Source organism: Cebidichthys violaceus, unplaced genomic scaffold, assembly GCF_023349555.1.
Source record: "Cebidichthys violaceus isolate CVI_PGR_0920_01 unplaced genomic scaffold, fCebVio1.0.p SCAF_5, whole genome shotgun sequence".
In the NCBI taxonomy this organism is placed as follows: Eukaryota; Metazoa; Chordata; class Actinopteri; order Perciformes; family Stichaeidae; genus Cebidichthys; species Cebidichthys violaceus.
The window spans coordinates 13,541,378-13,559,121 of record NW_027176705.1 but is presented as its reverse complement, the minus strand read 5'-3'; the positions used below and the strand labels follow the sequence as shown (position 1 = coordinate 13,559,121).

Here is a 17,744-nt window from a genome sequence, read left to right as displayed (position 1 = left end):
TGCTCCCATTTGTTGTAATAACACGTTATACTTGAGTTGTATTTGGCGATGGTATTGAAGTAAATAACATTTTTCTAATGAATGGGTACATTTTGTACCTGTAAAATTCAACAATTACATTTTCCATTAGCATTAGACAGCACCTCTACATGACCCAGATGTCCGAAACACTGAAGCACAACAAAGCTGTTTTATCTTAGATACGACAAGCTGTTCGTTTTTCACCAGCCAATATATACGCTTAGAATATGAACACAGAAACCCAACTGTGCTGCTTCGTGTTTCCAGAGAGGCTGATTATAAAAACCACAATGGCCTCGAGACACTGTAGCGTGGTATTCTATTCCCTGCGTCAGAGCTTACAGGGAGCGTTTTCGTCGTGGCGTTGTGAGAATACAACCATTGAACGCTTTTTATTTTTCAGGCTGCTCCTTTTTGCCGATAGGTAAAAACTTAATTGAGTCCTCAATAACAAGCCTCCCTATGTTATGTTTGGCCCTTGTAGTATAATTGCAGTTTGAGAGGAATTAGCTGCCTGTCAAGCGACACTCCGGGGAAATCCATAGTGTATCCACGCATGCGCGTTGAATGTAACCGTTCGAAAACAGCAGCGCGAAAAAAAGTAGCTCGGCTGTTGACAACTTGTCTAGTTTGCGATTGTATTCGTAAAGATGTGATATATTTGTGTCTTGACGGTTTATAACGTGTTTTAGCGTAAGGTCTTGATTTGTACAACAAGACAGCTGTCTCCGTGAATTGTTGCTCAGTTAGCGTTATGTTAGTCTAGCTAGCTAGGCGTTAAAACATTGCTTTACGTTAACGTTGCATATGCTTTAAACTAACGCTAACTGTTAGCTATCGTTAGCAGTTATGAAGCCCGTAAGAGGTTCCAACCGGGCCGCATCAAAAGCACCTAACGTGAAACGCAAGAACAAAAAAACGGATCAGACGACGGAGCGACACGCATCGGAGCATCCGGTAAGATGTGTAGACACTCCAGCTGATGTTGACTAACCTGTGTGTCGGCATAGTTCTGCCAGTCTCCTGTTACCTCACTTGTGACGTAACATCACACATTGCTAATGTTTTACAGAGCCATGGCAAGGGGACCCAGCCGAAACCAGCGAAGAAGAGGAAAGGTTAGAAAAGCTCCTGTCTATGCAGATGTATAAGTTACATGTGAGATAAAGCAGGGATACAAATGCAGCACACTAAGACAGAGTTTGGCCACAAAGCAAACCAACCGCACTGCTGTCACTTTATGTTTTACTGTGTTGTTCCTATTCGTGTCCTGACAAAGCTGAAGGCTCCTCTTCAGTCCCCAGTAAAGTCAAAGGTGAGGACAAGTGGAAGCCGATGCCGGTATCCTCCATCAATGCTCTGGAGAACATACTGGACTTGTCAATACTGTGAGTTTCACTGTGTTGATTTACACCTAAGCACTCATTGTTCTTACTCTGAAAAGTAGTGTTCTCCTGCCAAGTTGATGTATCATTATCAGATTAGCCAATTATTGATTTATTTATCGGCCTCAAACATCCAGTATGGGTCGGGTTATAATTGTACTAATTTTACTCAGCCAGCCTCAATTTCCCCCTCAATGCTGAGAGGCACGTCAATGACTGCATGCAATGAATAACAGTATAAATCAACTAAGGACACTTTGTTTGTTTTTCCCAGAGCAACTCTGGCTTTGAGGCGGAAAGAGAAGAAAGAGAGCCAGGAACATCTGAACATGATGAAAACCAGGTGAGCAAGAAGTCTGAAATGAAGATGTGAATAAAAGGCATGAACCAGGGGCTTGTACTACGGAGCAGGATTTGAGGTTTGTGAGGTAACTTCTGACCGGGGCACATTGCTATGGAACGTATGCTTTTGTTTGACTTACCAAGTGGATAACTATTTCCCCCTAAGCTATTGTTTAGGGGGGATTGTGGTTGTTAGGATTAGTTAAAACAGATAATCCAAAAACACCCTGGGTATGTGGAGTTTGCTTCGTAGTACAGGCCTCTGCTCTCTTGCATATTTACTAACGCCTCCATTGACATTTAAAGAATAGGAGCAACAGAAAATATGACTTGACATATCCTCACATCATCATGATATGAATGCAGTGAAAGTCGATGAACAGACATTAAATATCACCAATCCCTAATTATTAATTTGACCTTTTAGAATCAATTCAAATGTCGTTATTTCAAAGAAATTCAACCGAAAAAAACAATGATTGTCAAGGATCATGTCTTTTTTGTTGTTGTTGCTGATTTCATTTCCCAAACTCTTCTAGGTTTCTTGCTCAATGTGCAGAACTCAAAGTTCCATTGCAAACCAAACCCGATTTACAGCGATCATCTCAACGGCACCAAGAGGAGGCCAAGAAGTCTGTGTTTGGAAAGACGACTCTGAGCACTCTGGAGGTAAGAACTACTGTGGTGTGAGGAGGCCGCTACAGCTCCACTGTGATGCTCAAAACAACATTCCAGTTCATTCACCTCTTTTATTGCTTTATCTGCTATGTGTGTAATGTGTATGTAGAAGTCTGCCGTGAGTAATTTTATGTGTGGGAATTTTCCTTAGTTTTCTATGAGCAATAATGCTATTAACAAATAAATCAAATGCACGGGTTCTTAAGTGATATCCCTGCCGTTGTGGTCTGGAAATACAATCCAGAGTCGTCTTATTCTGAGACGAGACCTTTAAAAAGAGATCTTGAGTACTGCAACACTGGCTGCAGTCCTAAATGCAATAAACAGCATGATAATCCAATAAGTAACTACCTTTTTAGAAGGTGTGTGTGTGTGTGTGTGTGTGTGTGTGTGTGTGTGTGTGTGTGTGTGTGTGTGTGTGTGTGTGTGTGTGTGTGTGTGTGTGTGTGTGTGTGTGTGAGTGAGAGAATCAGTGCATTTTATTATCTGCAGCATAAGTAAGTAAGCGGTGTCTGTAATCGTGTTCCATGGCGTCTTGTGGTCTTCTCTGGGTTCTCAGGCAGACCTGAAGGGTGTGGTCCGTGCTCTGGAGAGGACAGACGAGCAGACCGTCTCCTTACAGCACTCGTGCAGCATGCTGAGGGACCAGGTGGAGGAGGAGGAGGAGAGAGCTAAAGAGGTGCGAAACACTCACGCATGGCAGCATACAGAAAGAAAAAGCATAAACATAACAAACATTTTTTTTATTGTATGGCAGTATTTTGTTTCTATCACTATCCCTTTATCCTGTACCCAGAGAGAAAAGAGGTTGACGGCATTTTGCTGCACACATCTCAGCCTGTTTGTCATTTTGAGTCTGCACTCCTGTTGATTCAGTTGAACAGCGTGCTGAAACGTGGCCGTTATGTGGGGGCCGACATAATGGGTGTATTCTTATTCAAACAGGAAATGTCTGTATCTCATTTGAAAGCAGAGCTTTGCAGCATCCTTACTGTACGTTTACCTAATCTATTAGATGATGACCATAAAATACAGATTATTGTACTCATGTAGTCTCGTCCTTCCGGCCTGTGTTCACACAGATTTTACAGCTAGCTGAAAAAGCGGATCTCAATCTTCCCCCGCTTCCTCCACAAAAAGATGAAACAACATTAGAGGTGAGCGTGCACAAAACACAATTTCACAAAATCTAGTATCAGCTTGACTTGTCCCTGTTGCATAAGAGCTGTTTTCACCAGCATTCATACTGTTCCATCACTTTCTTGTGAATAAGATGTGGTCAAAACGTCTGAGTGAGCACTTCCTCTACAACGTTGCGGGACGGTCTGAACATGCTCTGTTGTGCAACTTTTCTGTAATATTATGAAAAAGATGTGAAATGTGTCTTACGAAAGGTAGAGAGGGGATGTGACATCTGTTGTTTTGTGTTGTCTGGCTTGATCTTATTAACGGTATAAAGCTTTGTTCTTAAGGTTCAGAGAACATGTTGCAGAACATCGTAGCGGCAGTGTTTGATCATTTTTGTTTTTACTCAGGCTCGATTGAGAAACATTATACCAGACAGCGAGTCTCAGACCACAGCTCGGAAACTGGGAGAAGTCCTGCAGAAACCCGAGGCCGCTCAGGACGCCCAGGCGCTGCTTCTCCAGGCCCACAACATGGCCGATCGGCTCTTCAACCCGATCACTGCTGCACCTTGTTCGTACAGGAACCTCACCAAATCTCTGCTTTCACAGGTCTTTGACTGATTGAAGACGTTTGCCCGTGTGCACACATTGTTTGGAACTTTGGTGTTCGAGGAAATATTACTCTGTCTTAACATTACTCAATTCCACTTTTTGTGGTTGTGGAACACCTGCAATAATCAAATTAAACCCCCCCAAAAATGTCTGACCTTGGTTTTAACAGTAGTAGTAGTACTAAGTACTCTGTTTTGACTCGTTTCAACAGAATTGCGTGAAACAGCTTGGGTTTATGTAAACTTCCTGTCAGCTGATGTTATTCACATAAAGTTCAGATATCCATCTACTCATTAATCCAGCCTGAACACATTAACTTCCTTAAAGGAACACTGTACTTGTAAATAAAGACAAACTGGTTGTTCATTATTGAAATTCTTCCCCATTGACCTTGAAGTCACGAGTGCATGCTGTTGACAAGTAAATACTGACTGCATGATCAGATGTAATTAAACATATAAATACATTGACTTTTGTTTACTTATGTTTTAATGTAGAAAGAAAATGCATGTAAAGTGCTTCCATTAATTACAGTTGTATTGATTGTGTGGACTGTTACAGAACAGGTGTGTTTTTATAAACAATAATAATAAAGCTATCTCTGCATTAATTATAGTCCAGTTAGACATGTGGTGAGATCATGATCCTGCATCGTATCTACTTCATGCTCAGCACCATGTGCTTCGTCCTCTACACATCATACATTCATTGGTTTAATAATAGGCACAACTAGCACCAGTCAGATTTATAGACGAGGACCTGCTTAGTCTGGACATCTTGGTGGATCTGAGTCACTGTTGATACTGATAAGAAAAACTCAGTTTCACGTTCCTTGGAACAGAGATAGTACTTGTGGGCTTAACAGTGCGTCATCTTAAAAGGACTACATTCAAGACAAGTTTACCCTGGGGCAAGGAGACCGACATTGGCAAATAATTCTTTGTAGACTTTGGCTTGTCATTTACCATGGAGGCGTTCCTTGTCCATTAAGCAACAGACAAGATGATTCATGAATTCACTTTAATGCCAAAATATGACCCTGCCTTTAGCGTGCTGCAACAGAAGCTGCATTTCTGGAGTCTTCAGTCATGTACTTTCACTGACAACACATACGTCCATATATCTCCTCAGCTGACAGCAGAGATACCGAGCCGGGTTCAGTGTTTGATGGGATGTTATTCCTCCTTATGCACTTCACTGTTGTAACTGTCACTCTTATGGGCTGTCTGACAAATCACTGGACATATGTCTTTAAAATCACAGTATCAGGCGCCATCGATCCAAGTCAAATCAAACTTTTTCATGCCAAGGACCCCCCCCCATTGTTACATGAGAAACCAACAGTGGTTGAAATCAAAACTGATCTTACTAAGATCACTTTGAGTCGTGATCCAATCAGTCAACAGGATTTCACCTCTACATATAGAAATATGATATAAATAAAATTCACTTATTTGTCCATTTGCTGTGGCTTTTGGACCCATTTGGAAAACAGCGGCTATATTAGTGGTTATATTAAGACATTGCACATTTAAAAAAAAAAAAATAAGGCATTTATGATTTTAACATGAAAACGACTCCAACTTTCTGAACATTAAAACGCTGTTGACCTCTCAACTACATTTGCGAGTTTTTGAGTGAGCTCTTCAGTGACTTCCTGCGAATGGATTCTGAGGAGTCATCGTTGAAAAGTCTTTCAATAGTGGAGACGAGTGAAGCTCTGATAGCACGGCCCAAGCCTCGGGCTGCAAACACATACAGCACCGGGTTCAGAGCACACTTGATGTACACCAGGAACAGAGATATGTATTTGCCAATGACCGCTCCTCTATACAGCGTGGCCCGTTCAGGTCGTCCCTGAGCCAGGGCCTGCACGAACCGACACACGAAATATGGCACCCAGCAGGTGAGGAAGAGGAGCATGGTTAAAAACAGCACGTGGTACATCCGGGTCATCCTGCGGGCCGTTGAAGGGGTGGAGGAGGAGGTGGGGGTCAGGGGCACCGCTTGCTGAATGGTGAGCACTACAGCCAGGTTACTTACCAAGAACACCAGCAGGGGCAAGATGAAACCTGCTATTGTTTCTGTTACGAACAGCCCCACGTTAAACGTCCCGCTCTCCTCGCACTGGTATTTCCCGTTTCGGTTCTCCAGGACGGCAAAGTGGAGGTACGGGGCGGACAAGACGGTGGCTATCAGCCATACGACGCCGCAGGCCAGAGGAACGGCCCAGTAGGGGCGTCGCAGTCGAGCCCACACGGGCCTCAGCAGACACAGGCATCGCTCCAGGGCCACCGCGCAGAGGAGGAAAGCGGAGGCGTAGAGCCCCAGACCGCGCAGGAACATGACCAGGTGGCAGAAGATGCGTCCGAACGGCCAGCTGTAGTTGTGAGCGACGTAGCCCAACATTAGGGGGATACGCAGGAGCAGCACCAGGTCGGCCAGGGCCAGGTTCAGGACATAGATTCGGAAACTGCTGGCGGCGCGCGTCTCCTCGCCGCTTCCTCTGCGCACCAGGTTGCGATTATGCCGCAGACCAAGAGCCCAAACCACCAGGCCATTCAGAGGTACACCCACCTTAAGAAACCAAGAGAACCAATGCAGGAGGACAGACTTTTAAAGCAATAGACATTTTTGGGGGGAAATTACACACGTTTTTTTGTGATATTGCAGAAAGCTGCAGCCAATTAGCTCAGCATAGCATGAAGAATAAAATGAGGACACAGTTAGCTCAGTCCAAAAGTAAAAACATCTGCATACCTGCACCTCCAAAACTCACTAATAAACACGCTATATCTCGGTACAATAAACAAAGTATGAAAATGAGAAGTTGTGGTTTTATGAGTGGTTATGTGACTGTTTCTTGGCCAAACTCCAGGAAATCACTGCTCAACGCCAAGAAATAGTCTCAGATATAACACCTGTTAAAAGTAAGACATCTTGTTTTTTTACACTAGATGTTTTTGTGCAGTTTTAACAAACAAGGTTACCATAAACCATTACCATTACCATAAACCCTGAACAAGGTTGTTTTTGGCCCCCAAACGTCATAACCAATAGATGATCCCAACTATGATTGTGTACCGTTCATTATGCAGCTCCTTTTTCAATCTTCCATCCAAATGTGAAGTGGTAATGTTCGATATCTAAAGAGGATTTCTCACCAGGAAGATGAGCACAGTAGCTGCCATTTGGACTCCCCGGACTGCCTCCGCCTGCCAAGAGCTGCTGGAGCTGCTGGAGTTGACTGCATGGACAGACAACTGTGTCCCATTCATGTCGGCCATTGAGACGAGGAGCTGAAACAGGGGAGACACTGATTCATGTCACAGATGCATAGTTTTTTTTTCTCTCCTCTGAAATTTGACTAGAAATGAAAAAAACATCACAAAATGAAAGCCATTCATTTGAGCATTGACAAAGATGTGGAACATGCCTAAATAAATATGAATTTCACATGTGTCAGTTGCCTAAAACACAGACTGACAGATGTCCACACCACACCAACATCACACCACACACTTCCTTCCTTATATTTGCACATTTGTGTTTCCTTGCTGAGAAATCTTCTGTGTTGCAGCTAACATTAAAAGTCAACTGTAGATTATGTATTTTAGTTTAATATTAAGAGAGCGTAGCAATGCAATCTATGTCAAATCTCTCCCACGCCGCCAAACACACTTGCTTTTTTTGTATCACTTAAGGAGACTTTGCAATGACTTACATTCCTTTGCTGCTTCAACGTAACCCCAGGTGTACCCCCAAACCACTCCTTAGCCTTAGAGTCCCCACAATGTGACTGCCTGATTTTCATAAGCACACGCATACACACACTTACAGGACTTGTGTCAGGTGTTGTATCAGCAGTAAAGATTACAGAGAAAGGAATCTGTTATTTTCTCCCGCTGCCACTGTGGCCCCAAGGCCCTGCCTGAATGTACATGTAAACCGGCCGGTTTTTGTGTGCAGCTGGAATGAGAGCAGCATGCATGCAAACACTCCTGTGTTAATGAATACGCCTCCTTGGTGCTCCAAGCTGTAGCAGCACTGCTAACCTGTGCCAAAGTTACCGGTAGCCATTGAGGCTCCCTGATTAATAGCTCACCAAATTCAGATTCCTACAATCTACAGGAACCAAGAAGTTTAGGATTTATGATCCATCTGTGTTTTTAAAGTCAGTGTTCAAAAGCTTTTGTTTAAAAAAAAAAACATCATTTGGGTGTTATTTAAAGAGTTTGCCTCTTACCTGCTTTATTTGCCTTGCGTGTGGGAGAAATGGAGCAGCGATAAAGAAATAAGGAGCGGCCACTTGCTGTTATAATCTCTCTCTCTCTCTCTTGCTCTCTCTTGCTCTCTCTTGCTCTCTCTCTTCCTTTCTCTCTCTTTCTCTATTTCCTGTAGGTGATTGCAACACACACTCCTTCCTTTGTACATATCTATAAACATCAAAACATCAATTTCAATACTATTATTTTTCAACAAAATGTCATTTCCTCTGCACCAAAAGGATAAAATCAACTGCTCGATTTGAGTGAACATTAACCTCGGAGGCATAAAATGTAACAAAGTTATACATTAAACTTCCAACTGGGACAAAGTTAAAAAACCTTTTATAAACGAGACCTATTTGCAGGCCTCAGCTCGAATAAAGATAAGAAATACCTAATTAAGTGTATAATTAAATACAATTTTTTTTTTTTTTTTAATATATTTTTGAGATGAGAAAAATCATGGAACTATCAGTATACATGTTACAGGTTAACATAAGATAAGGATGGAACACAGCACAACTTGGAAAATTCAAAAGCTCGCTCTGGAAAAACAGCAATTTCAGGATATTGTTTTTTGGAAAGTATGGAAATCCAAGATTTTAAATATTCCCAGCTCTTATAACAACTGATAAAGGCTCTATATACACAGCTATACATAGATACAGTGAAACATTTATAAAATATAGAGCATATAAAATTAAAAAACTGATTAAATATTCCAATATTTGAATAAAAAAATATTTTTTAAATTCAAAAACACTCTATATCACTTCTATCTATCACTCCTGATGTTCAATGAATCAAAAGACAGAAGATTGGACCTTTTTTGAGTGTTTTAAGCTCTTTCTAAGCCCTTTTTAGTTGTTTAGTTTATGGTCACATACTGCTTCAGATTCAGCCATTCTCTCTCTGTTCAGGGCTGTATCTCAGCCCCCCCTTCTCCGATTTTCACCATTGAGACCTCCTTCGAAGCGTAGGAGCCAATAGAATTGCCTGGAAAAGAAAGCTAGATGATTGACAGCACTATTAGCCAATGGGAATGATAAACGTCCCATCTGATGGCAGATCTGAAATCTAATTTGCTGAGCTTCCAACCCTCCCAAGAAGCCGAGGAGTGTCGGAGAGACACGAATCGAACGGATTCACACGGAGCACCAGCAGCTGGACATACCAAGCAGTGCAAGTACGGAGATATTTCATTTTTTCGCTGAGATTCGACCAAAAGTACAATATTCGATGAAAGCTGTGTGACTTTTTGTGTTCGAAGCTGAATATCTCTGCGATGGTTTACCGGAGAGAGAAATGGAAACTATGTCCGTAATCTCCGTCAGGCGGACATGCTTTTTCATGCTGCATGTTCGTAGGTAGCACGTTGCTAACGGAGTGTAGCAGCTGTTTTCTCCGGTCTTTTCCAGTCATATCGAGTATGATTTATGATATTTTGTTATTTGTTTGCTTGGCTGATGGGAGATGTGTTTGTCTCATGTAGAAGTGACCTAGTTCATGTTGTTCCCAGGACGCTGAGGTTTCTGCAGAACTATAACATCATTATATTCGTTCTTCGTGGGTTCTCTGCCAGTTACTTTTAACACAAAACTCTCTAAGTTTTTATGTACTCTGCGTCCAAATGGGGGACCCTCGGGTTTATAAGGTTTTAAAGAGGTAGAAAGGATTGAAAATATTGTTTACTTTTAGACTCCTATGATTTTTATACAATTGTCTTATCGGTAAGGAACCTAATTGTTGTACTCTCTTTAGTGGCGCACATTTATGTTCTCCAATTTAGTTCTTTATTCCTCTGCTTGTTGTCCTGGACAAAACTTTTTGATAACTGGTGATTTGTTCACTTTTTACCTTAATTAGATTGTAGATTGTGAGAGATGTGACGGAAAATGAGTTGAGTGAGAAAGAATGACATCAAACGAAGGTTTCTGCAGATTAGACTCCTAAACCAGCATGATGCACCATATCACACACATTGTTTCTGTCTTTCATTTCTTTTATCCCCTCTCTTTACTCTATTCTTGTATTTTGGCATTTTACACTGTGGATGTTGGATGAATATGTAAAAACTAAAGAACTGAAATAAATGTTTACCTGCTGTACTTTTTATGCATGGTGATCAAATTAATGAAGCTGTGGCACCAAGAAGTCATGATATTGGGTTGATTAGACTTAGAAAAATGATAGCAACAAAGTGACAATTAATATTATTGAATAGATTTGAAGTCTTGTGATACTGATTTAAACTTATATTTAAAGAATTAAGTTAGGTACATATAAATAAGAATAGCAATGTAAATGTGTTGAATTAAGCAAAACTGTGCTAAAATATGAGTTGATATAATTTATTTTATTAAATTAATCCAAATCATTTGTATCCAGATATTTAGTAAGCTTATTTTAATTTCCCTCAAATAATCAGTACATAAATTAATTTCACCCAGATATTGAGTAAATCAAAATTACTTTTGCTCAGATTCTTAATGAATATAAATCATTTTTTCTTGAGAAATTGATTTGGATTTACTTATTATTTTTGTTTAGATTTAGTGAATTTATTCAATAATAATTGTTGCCATCATGTTTTTAAGTAACCAATGGTCACATTTTGTAGGGCTCCATTAGCCCAGTCATTCCCAAAGACTGGGATTTTTTTTTGTCACTAAATAAATTTGCTTTCATAGTGTTTTATTTAACATTTATATCTGCAGTACACATTTGAACCACATGAGGGAGCCTGAATGTTTGTACAGTGCTGATAATGTAGCCTATTCATAAATATATAAATACATATATCTATGGTTTACCTATTAAAGATTACATAAGGTGATGCTGAAATTGCAGTAAAGATGGATATGAACTGTCCTCCACCCATAAATTCTCTCTTCTCAGCATTTATAGATAAGGCCTAGTGTGAATTTGATTCACACTAGTGAATTTGAATGTGAATTTCTTTAATGATTTTCATCATTAAAGAAATGATGAAAAGTAAGTATCAGTATGTATCAGTGTTTGCTACGAGGACAACTGACTTCTCTATTGCATCTGAATCCACAACATGTTTGAGTTTTTATAATCAAGCTGCAATAGTTGACCTTCACCAGTAGATGGTAGTGCTGCTCATTCTCCAGACAATGAGGACATCTTTTGTCCTTTCTTTCTTTTTTTGTGTGATGACTCTAAATACACGAGGCGTTTTAAAGGACTCACATCGAGAATGAATTAGACAATTGCTTTAGTCATTTTGGGGGATTTTGTTGTCTCGCTTGACACCTTTGATCAAGTACTGACATATGTCTTTTGCAAATGTGTGTCTACTGAGTCCTGAAAAAGGCCCTTTTCTGAAGAACATTCTGGTTATCAGTCACTTTCATTTTAATTTAAACTGTAAGCATACGAACAGAATTAAGATCATCAGAATGTGTCTTTGTTAGGCTTTTTTTTGGTGTTGTAATCAGATTTTCTTTGTTCATTTATTAACAGCAAAAAACAAAACAACATAACCGCAATGTCAATGTTTATTATCCATTCTGCATTCAGCACCACTTTTGATCCATCAACGCATTTATTAGTCAATTATTACATAACACATGACCAGGAGTGGATGTATGAGACTATTTCATACTTCAGAACATTCACCGGAGCAGACATTGGCTAAAATGACTCTTCTAGAACTCAAACAGGGTTGGTTTCATGTTTCAATGTGGAGCAATATAAATTTTTGACTAATTATTGCTGCTTGTGTGCGAGAGAAGATTGTCAAAATGAATTAGTTTCATTTCTTTTAATTGTCCTTTAATTGTTCTTACATCAGCTGAGTGGTTACAAAACACTCGACTAATGAAACCCTCAGTGGTGGAAGAAGTATTTTAATGTTAAAAAAAATCACAATTTATTAGTTTAGTTAAGTTTTGTAATAATAATTAGATCTGTAAACTAACAAGTATCTGAAGTTATCAAGTACATGTAGTGGATTAAAAAGTACAGTATTTGCCTCCAATTTATAGTGGAGTTGAAGTAAATGAACCTCAAACTGACTTACATTAGTACTTAAAGGACTAGTGTGTAGGATCTGGTAGCATCTAGCGCTGAGATTGTAGATTTCATCCAACTGAAACTTCTCCCGTGTGTCTAGGATGTACCAAATGGTGAATGGCCCTCTGTAGAGCCCGTGTTCGGTTTGTCCATTCTGGGCTTCTGTAGAAACATGGCGACCGGCTCCATGAAGAGGACTCGCTCTGTATGTAGACATAAACTGCTCATTCTAAGGCAATTAAAACACAATGAATCATATTTTCCTCTGATTTTACATTAAAGTAAACATACTTTATAATGTTATATTCCATTTTTGCCCCTTATTAAGATCCCCCTTAATGCTACACACTGTGTACAGTACTTAGTGATTGTACTTGAATGTACCACTGGAAACCAATTTAAACACTTATTAGAGACTAAATAAACCAGAAAATAATAACAAAAAAGAAAAAAAGAAAATCAAGTTGGATTACACATCCATAAAGGAAACAATCATAAATGGCCATACAACATTTTAGATTTATTTATTATGATTACATGTGGATTTTGGAATACATGTGAGGATGTGAAACATGTTATGCTTGTGAATAGATTCATTGAAATAGACACAGTGTGGAGGTCACTTGCTGTCCTTTTAATCTCTCTTAGTATTCTGATGATTCTGATGGTTGGCGGCCACTAAAAGGAGAAAACACAAGTAACAAGCTTTTGCTTGAATTAATATCTTTCAAACACAGAAATGAACCAAATTAAGTATGAAACAGAAGCAGTTTGTGGCTGAAATGTTGCCATGTCAGCTAATTTCCATGATATCAAAGTGACAAAACCTCATATTAGTAAAGCCTATTAGTTACATAAATGTTTATGTTGTTATAAATATTGACTGTCATTTTTTAACATTTAATTTAAGTTCACATTTCATTTGTCTTTTAACATCTCAAGACTGATGTTTTTTTAATTGTAGTGATTATTTGAGCTTATGAACTCATATATACAGGTGCTGGTCATATAATTAGAATATCATCAAAAAGTTGATTTATTTCACTAATTCCATTCAAAAAGTGAAACTTGTCTATTATATTCATTCATTACACAGACTGATATATTTCAAATGTTTATTTCTTTTAATTTTGATGATTATAACTGACAACTAAGGAAAATCCCAAATTCAGTATCTCAGAAAATTAGAATATTACTTAAGACCAATACAAAGAAAGGATTTTTAGAAATTCTTGGCCAACTGAAAAGTATGAACATGAAAAGTATGAGCATGTACAGCACTCAATACTTAGTTGGGGCTCCTTTTGCCTGAATTACTGCAGCAATGCGACGTGGCATGGAGTCGATCAGTCTGTGGCACTGCTCAGGTGTTATGAGAGCCCAGGTTGCTCTGATAGTGGCCTTCAGCTCTTCTGCATTGTTGGGTCTGGCATTTCGCATCATCCTCTTCACAATACCCCATAGATTTTCTATGGGATTCAGGTCAGGTGAGTTTGCTGGCCAATTAAGAACAGGGATACCATGGTGCTTAAACCAGGTACTGGTTGCTTTGGCACTGTGTGCAGGTGCCAAGTCCTGTTGGAAAATGAAATCTGCATCTCCATAAAGTTGGTCAGCAGCAGGAAGCATGAAGTGCTCTAAAACTTCCTGGTATACGGCTGCGTTGATCTTGGACCTCAGAAAACACAGTGGACCAACACCAGCAGATGACATGGCACCCCAAACCATCACTGACTGTGGAAACTTTACACTGGACCTCAAGCAACGTGGATTGTGTGTCTCTCCTCTCTTCCTCCAGACTCTGGGACCTTGATTTCCAAAGGAAATGCAAAATTTACTTTCATCAGAGAACATAACTTTGGACCACTCAGCAGCAGTCCAGTCCTTTTTGTCTTTAGCCCAGGCGAGACGCTTCTGACGCTGTCTGTTGTTCAAGAGTGGCTTGACACAAGGAATGCGACAGCTGAAACCCATGTCTTGCATACATCTGTGCGTAGTGGTTCTTGAAGCACTGACTCCAGCTGCAGTCCACTCTTTCTGAATCTCCCCCACATTTCTGAATCGGTTTTGTTTCACAATCCTCTCCAGGGTGCGGTTATCCCTATTGCTTGTACACTTTTTTTCTACCACATCTTTTCCTTCCCTTCGCCTCTCTATTAATGTGCTTGGACACAGAGCTCTGTGAACAGCCAGCCTCTTTTGCAATGACCTTTTGTGTCTTGCCCTCCTTGTGCAAGGTGTCAATGGTCGTCTTTTGGACAACTGTCAAGTCAGCAGTCCTCCCCATGATTGTGTAGCCTACAGAACTAGACTGAGAGACCATTTAAAGGCCTTTGCAGGTGTTTTGAGTTAATTAGCTGATTAGAGTGTGGCACCAGGTATCTTCAATATTGAACCTTTTCACAGTATTCTAATTTTCTGAGATACTGAATTTGGGATTTTCCTTAGTTGTCAGTTATAATCATCAAAATTAAAAGAAATAAACATTTGAAATATATCAGTCTGTGTGTAATGAATGAATATAATAGACAAGTTTCACTTTTTGAATGGAATTAGTGATATATATATATATATATATATATATATATATATATATATATATATCATTTTACTGTCTTGAAACCTTTTATTTTGTTCTAAAGCATAAAAAATGCTTTAAAGTTAAATTGTACGAAAGTAAATTATTTACTATATTAATATGTTTTAATACATATATTATGTGTGTCTGCAAATCTTTGAAAAACCCCCCAATTCCATTCATTTTGAAAAAAAAGTGACATTTAGCTGTGCAACTAAACTAGTCTGATTTAAATTTCACTGAATCAGTCGATGTGGATCAGATCCAATAACCAATGAAATTGAGAAGTGTGCGTGTATTCAAAGTAGTCTGTGGAATTGAATCATTCAGAACCAGCGTTGGTCTTTCCAGCTCACCCACACTTCCTTTAAACCTGCTAATTTTAGCTGAAGGGGTTTTGGTCGGTGAAACCAAGCACTTGTAGTACGTCACTGTGAAAGAGAAGGAATAGTGTTATGTGTGCTAGTGTTTATCAGTTGTTTCATTTTGTTTCGGAATAAAAACAAAAGCTGCTTTTGGTCTGAGAAAGATGTTGTTGATGATGTGAAAATAATTTGCATGTCTCTGTCGGAAAACAAACACACTTTGAGGACGACGACATAGAGAGCTGGAGATGTTATCAGATCACATCAGCTGTACGTCTGTTGGGCCTCTCATGCGCATACCACATGTGACAGGAAAACAGAGAGCGGTTTGCCCACGTGGAAACACTGACAGAGAGCTCCGCGCTGTAGAGACAGAGAGACAAAGACTTGACATGAATACAACACATAAAATCATTTTGCTCTAATAGACAAACTTTGACCCTGGCTTTCGTTTCTGGTTTCCACCGTAGTAGCTCAAAAAAGAATTGAAAGTAGGCAAGGATATGAATGAAGATGACAAAGATCTATATTTTGCCACTTCACTTGAATTTCAAAAAAAGATTAGGATCTGCTTTCCCCTTAACATCTGAATATGATGTCAGTTCCTCTCTTTCTGTATCTCAACACATATCTTTTCACATGATATAACATTGTCTGATCACCAAGACAATACACAACCTTTCTTTTTAAGTGAAAAGGGAAAATGAAAAGCAACTTTCTCCCTAAATTTGTACTTATGAGAGGGATTAGACAAAAAAAAAGCCAGAAAGAAGAAGTGAGGATAGCGTTTGAAGCCTCCTCAGCTGGCATATTACACATCGTGATTTCCAGTACATAGGGGAGGGTCCCTATCGCGTCTCTGCTCCTTCCCCCGCCTCCTCATGTACTTTCAGTCCTTTCTCTTCAACTACTACACCGCTGATGTGTCTTTTCAAACGTGTTTCCTCTTTAACACACTCACAGGAATGAGATGTAGCCTACACGACACACGTCCACCGTATGAGTGTAAGAAAAGAGAAGTTTGTTGCGTGAAGCCAAAGTGTGCTCTTCTCAGTGCTGGAGAAGAGGAGGAGGGGAGGGATAGAGAGTGAGAATGGATGGGGAGGCACCTTGTCTTCTCAGAAACAGAGCAGTATGACTTGGTTACTTGGTTACCACAAGCAAACACTGCGGGCAGCGAGATTCTGGGCCAGTTCATAGGCGGCATCTATACGATATGTAACGAGGATAGTGTGCAGGAATACAGTCATTTAGTGGAAAAGGGTCTCTGTCAAAATCCCCACTGGTGACACTCCCTTAACTGTTGAACAGAAATCCAATTCATTTCACGACCCTGCACAGTCATAATGCTCATTGATTGGACAGGTGGCTTGATAAGAAATGGGTCTGTAATATGTGCGTGAGTAAATATCACTGCGACTTCAGTGAAATGGTCGGAGATCATTTAAGGACAAACGGTATGTTCTTTTAGTGAGATATCTCAACAACTAATGGAAAAATTATATAGATATTCATGGTTCCCAGATGATGTCTCCTAATGATTTTCTGACTTTTCCTCTAATGTCACGATCACGTCAACATTACAACTCGTCCAACACTTTGGTTTATTACCAAATACCAGAACTAATGACTTTCATTCTCAGTACTTGTGTTTAGTGCTAATTAGCTAATGATAGCATGCTAACATATGGCTTGACTATGTTGTAATTCTATTATGTTCTGTACACATGACATCTATTGCACTTGTGGCCATCCTGGGAGAGGGATCCCTCCTCTGTTGAACTCCTGGAGGTTTTTTTTTTCCTTTTGTTTCCCGTAAAAGGTTTTTTTGGGGGGAGGTGGTGAACATTATACCTTCTCAAAGAATGCTTCACCCACAAAGTGACCATTTGTATATCAATTACTCACCCTGTGTTGCCTTGAATTCTTGAAGAAAACTTTGCTTTTCTCGCATGCTTTCACAGAGAACAAAGACTCTGAGAACAGAGTAAATCCTGACTGAACTGATGTGAATGGAGGCCAGGTTAAACAACAGCAAAACAAATCAGAAAATCTGTTTACAAACTGTAACCCAGCTTGAGCAGTATAACCCAAGTCTCATTTATCAATGCTTGGTGCTGCGAAAACACATGCATCTTTGCTAAAATCGTACTATTTAAAACACTTCTTCCACTACTGTCTCCTGTGTGTGGGTCCATGCAAATAGTTATGTCAGAGTTAGCAAACTGATGCTTTGATATAGTTTTGCTGTTGTTAAACCTGGACCTCATTTACCCATTTAGGCTCATTTTGTGGGTGAAGTATTACTTTAAAGGAGACATATTGTC

General features: G+C 39.7%; 2 protein-coding genes across 3 annotated transcripts; one reads left to right on the top strand and one right to left on the bottom strand.

The window, feature by feature from the left end:
• The first annotated feature begins 620 nt into the window (after nucleotides 1–620).
• Nucleotides 621–4,775, top strand: cenpq (centromere protein Q). 2 transcript variants are annotated; one of them, XM_068731112.1, is made up of 8 exons: nucleotides 621–978; nucleotides 1,094–1,139; nucleotides 1,319–1,409; nucleotides 1,681–1,749; nucleotides 2,288–2,417; nucleotides 2,986–3,105; nucleotides 3,509–3,583; nucleotides 3,962–4,775. In XM_068731112.1, exons 1-8 carry the CDS (start codon nucleotides 871–873, stop codon nucleotides 4,172–4,174), a joined length of 852 nt encoding a protein of 283 aa, XP_068587213.1. In that variant the 5' UTR covers nucleotides 621–870; the 3' UTR covers nucleotides 4,175–4,775. The 2 variants fall into 2 exon arrangements, with proteins under 2 accessions (XP_068587213.1, XP_068587212.1); XM_068731111.1 differs by having other exon boundaries at nucleotides 1,301–1,409.
• A 393-nt stretch (nucleotides 4,776–5,168) lies between these two features.
• On the bottom strand, nucleotides 5,169–8,525 carry LOC137887868 (prostaglandin D2 receptor 2). The gene is made up of 3 exons (XM_068731109.1): nucleotides 8,412–8,525; nucleotides 7,330–7,464; nucleotides 5,169–6,742 (listed from the first exon to the last, which is right to left on the bottom strand). The coding sequence occupies exons 2-3, from the start codon at nucleotides 7,450–7,452 to the stop codon at nucleotides 5,783–5,785; spliced, it is 1,083 nt and encodes a 360-aa protein (XP_068587210.1). The 5' UTR covers nucleotides 7,453–7,464; nucleotides 8,412–8,525; the 3' UTR covers nucleotides 5,169–5,782.
• Nucleotides 8,526–17,744: the final 9,219 nt, after the last annotated feature.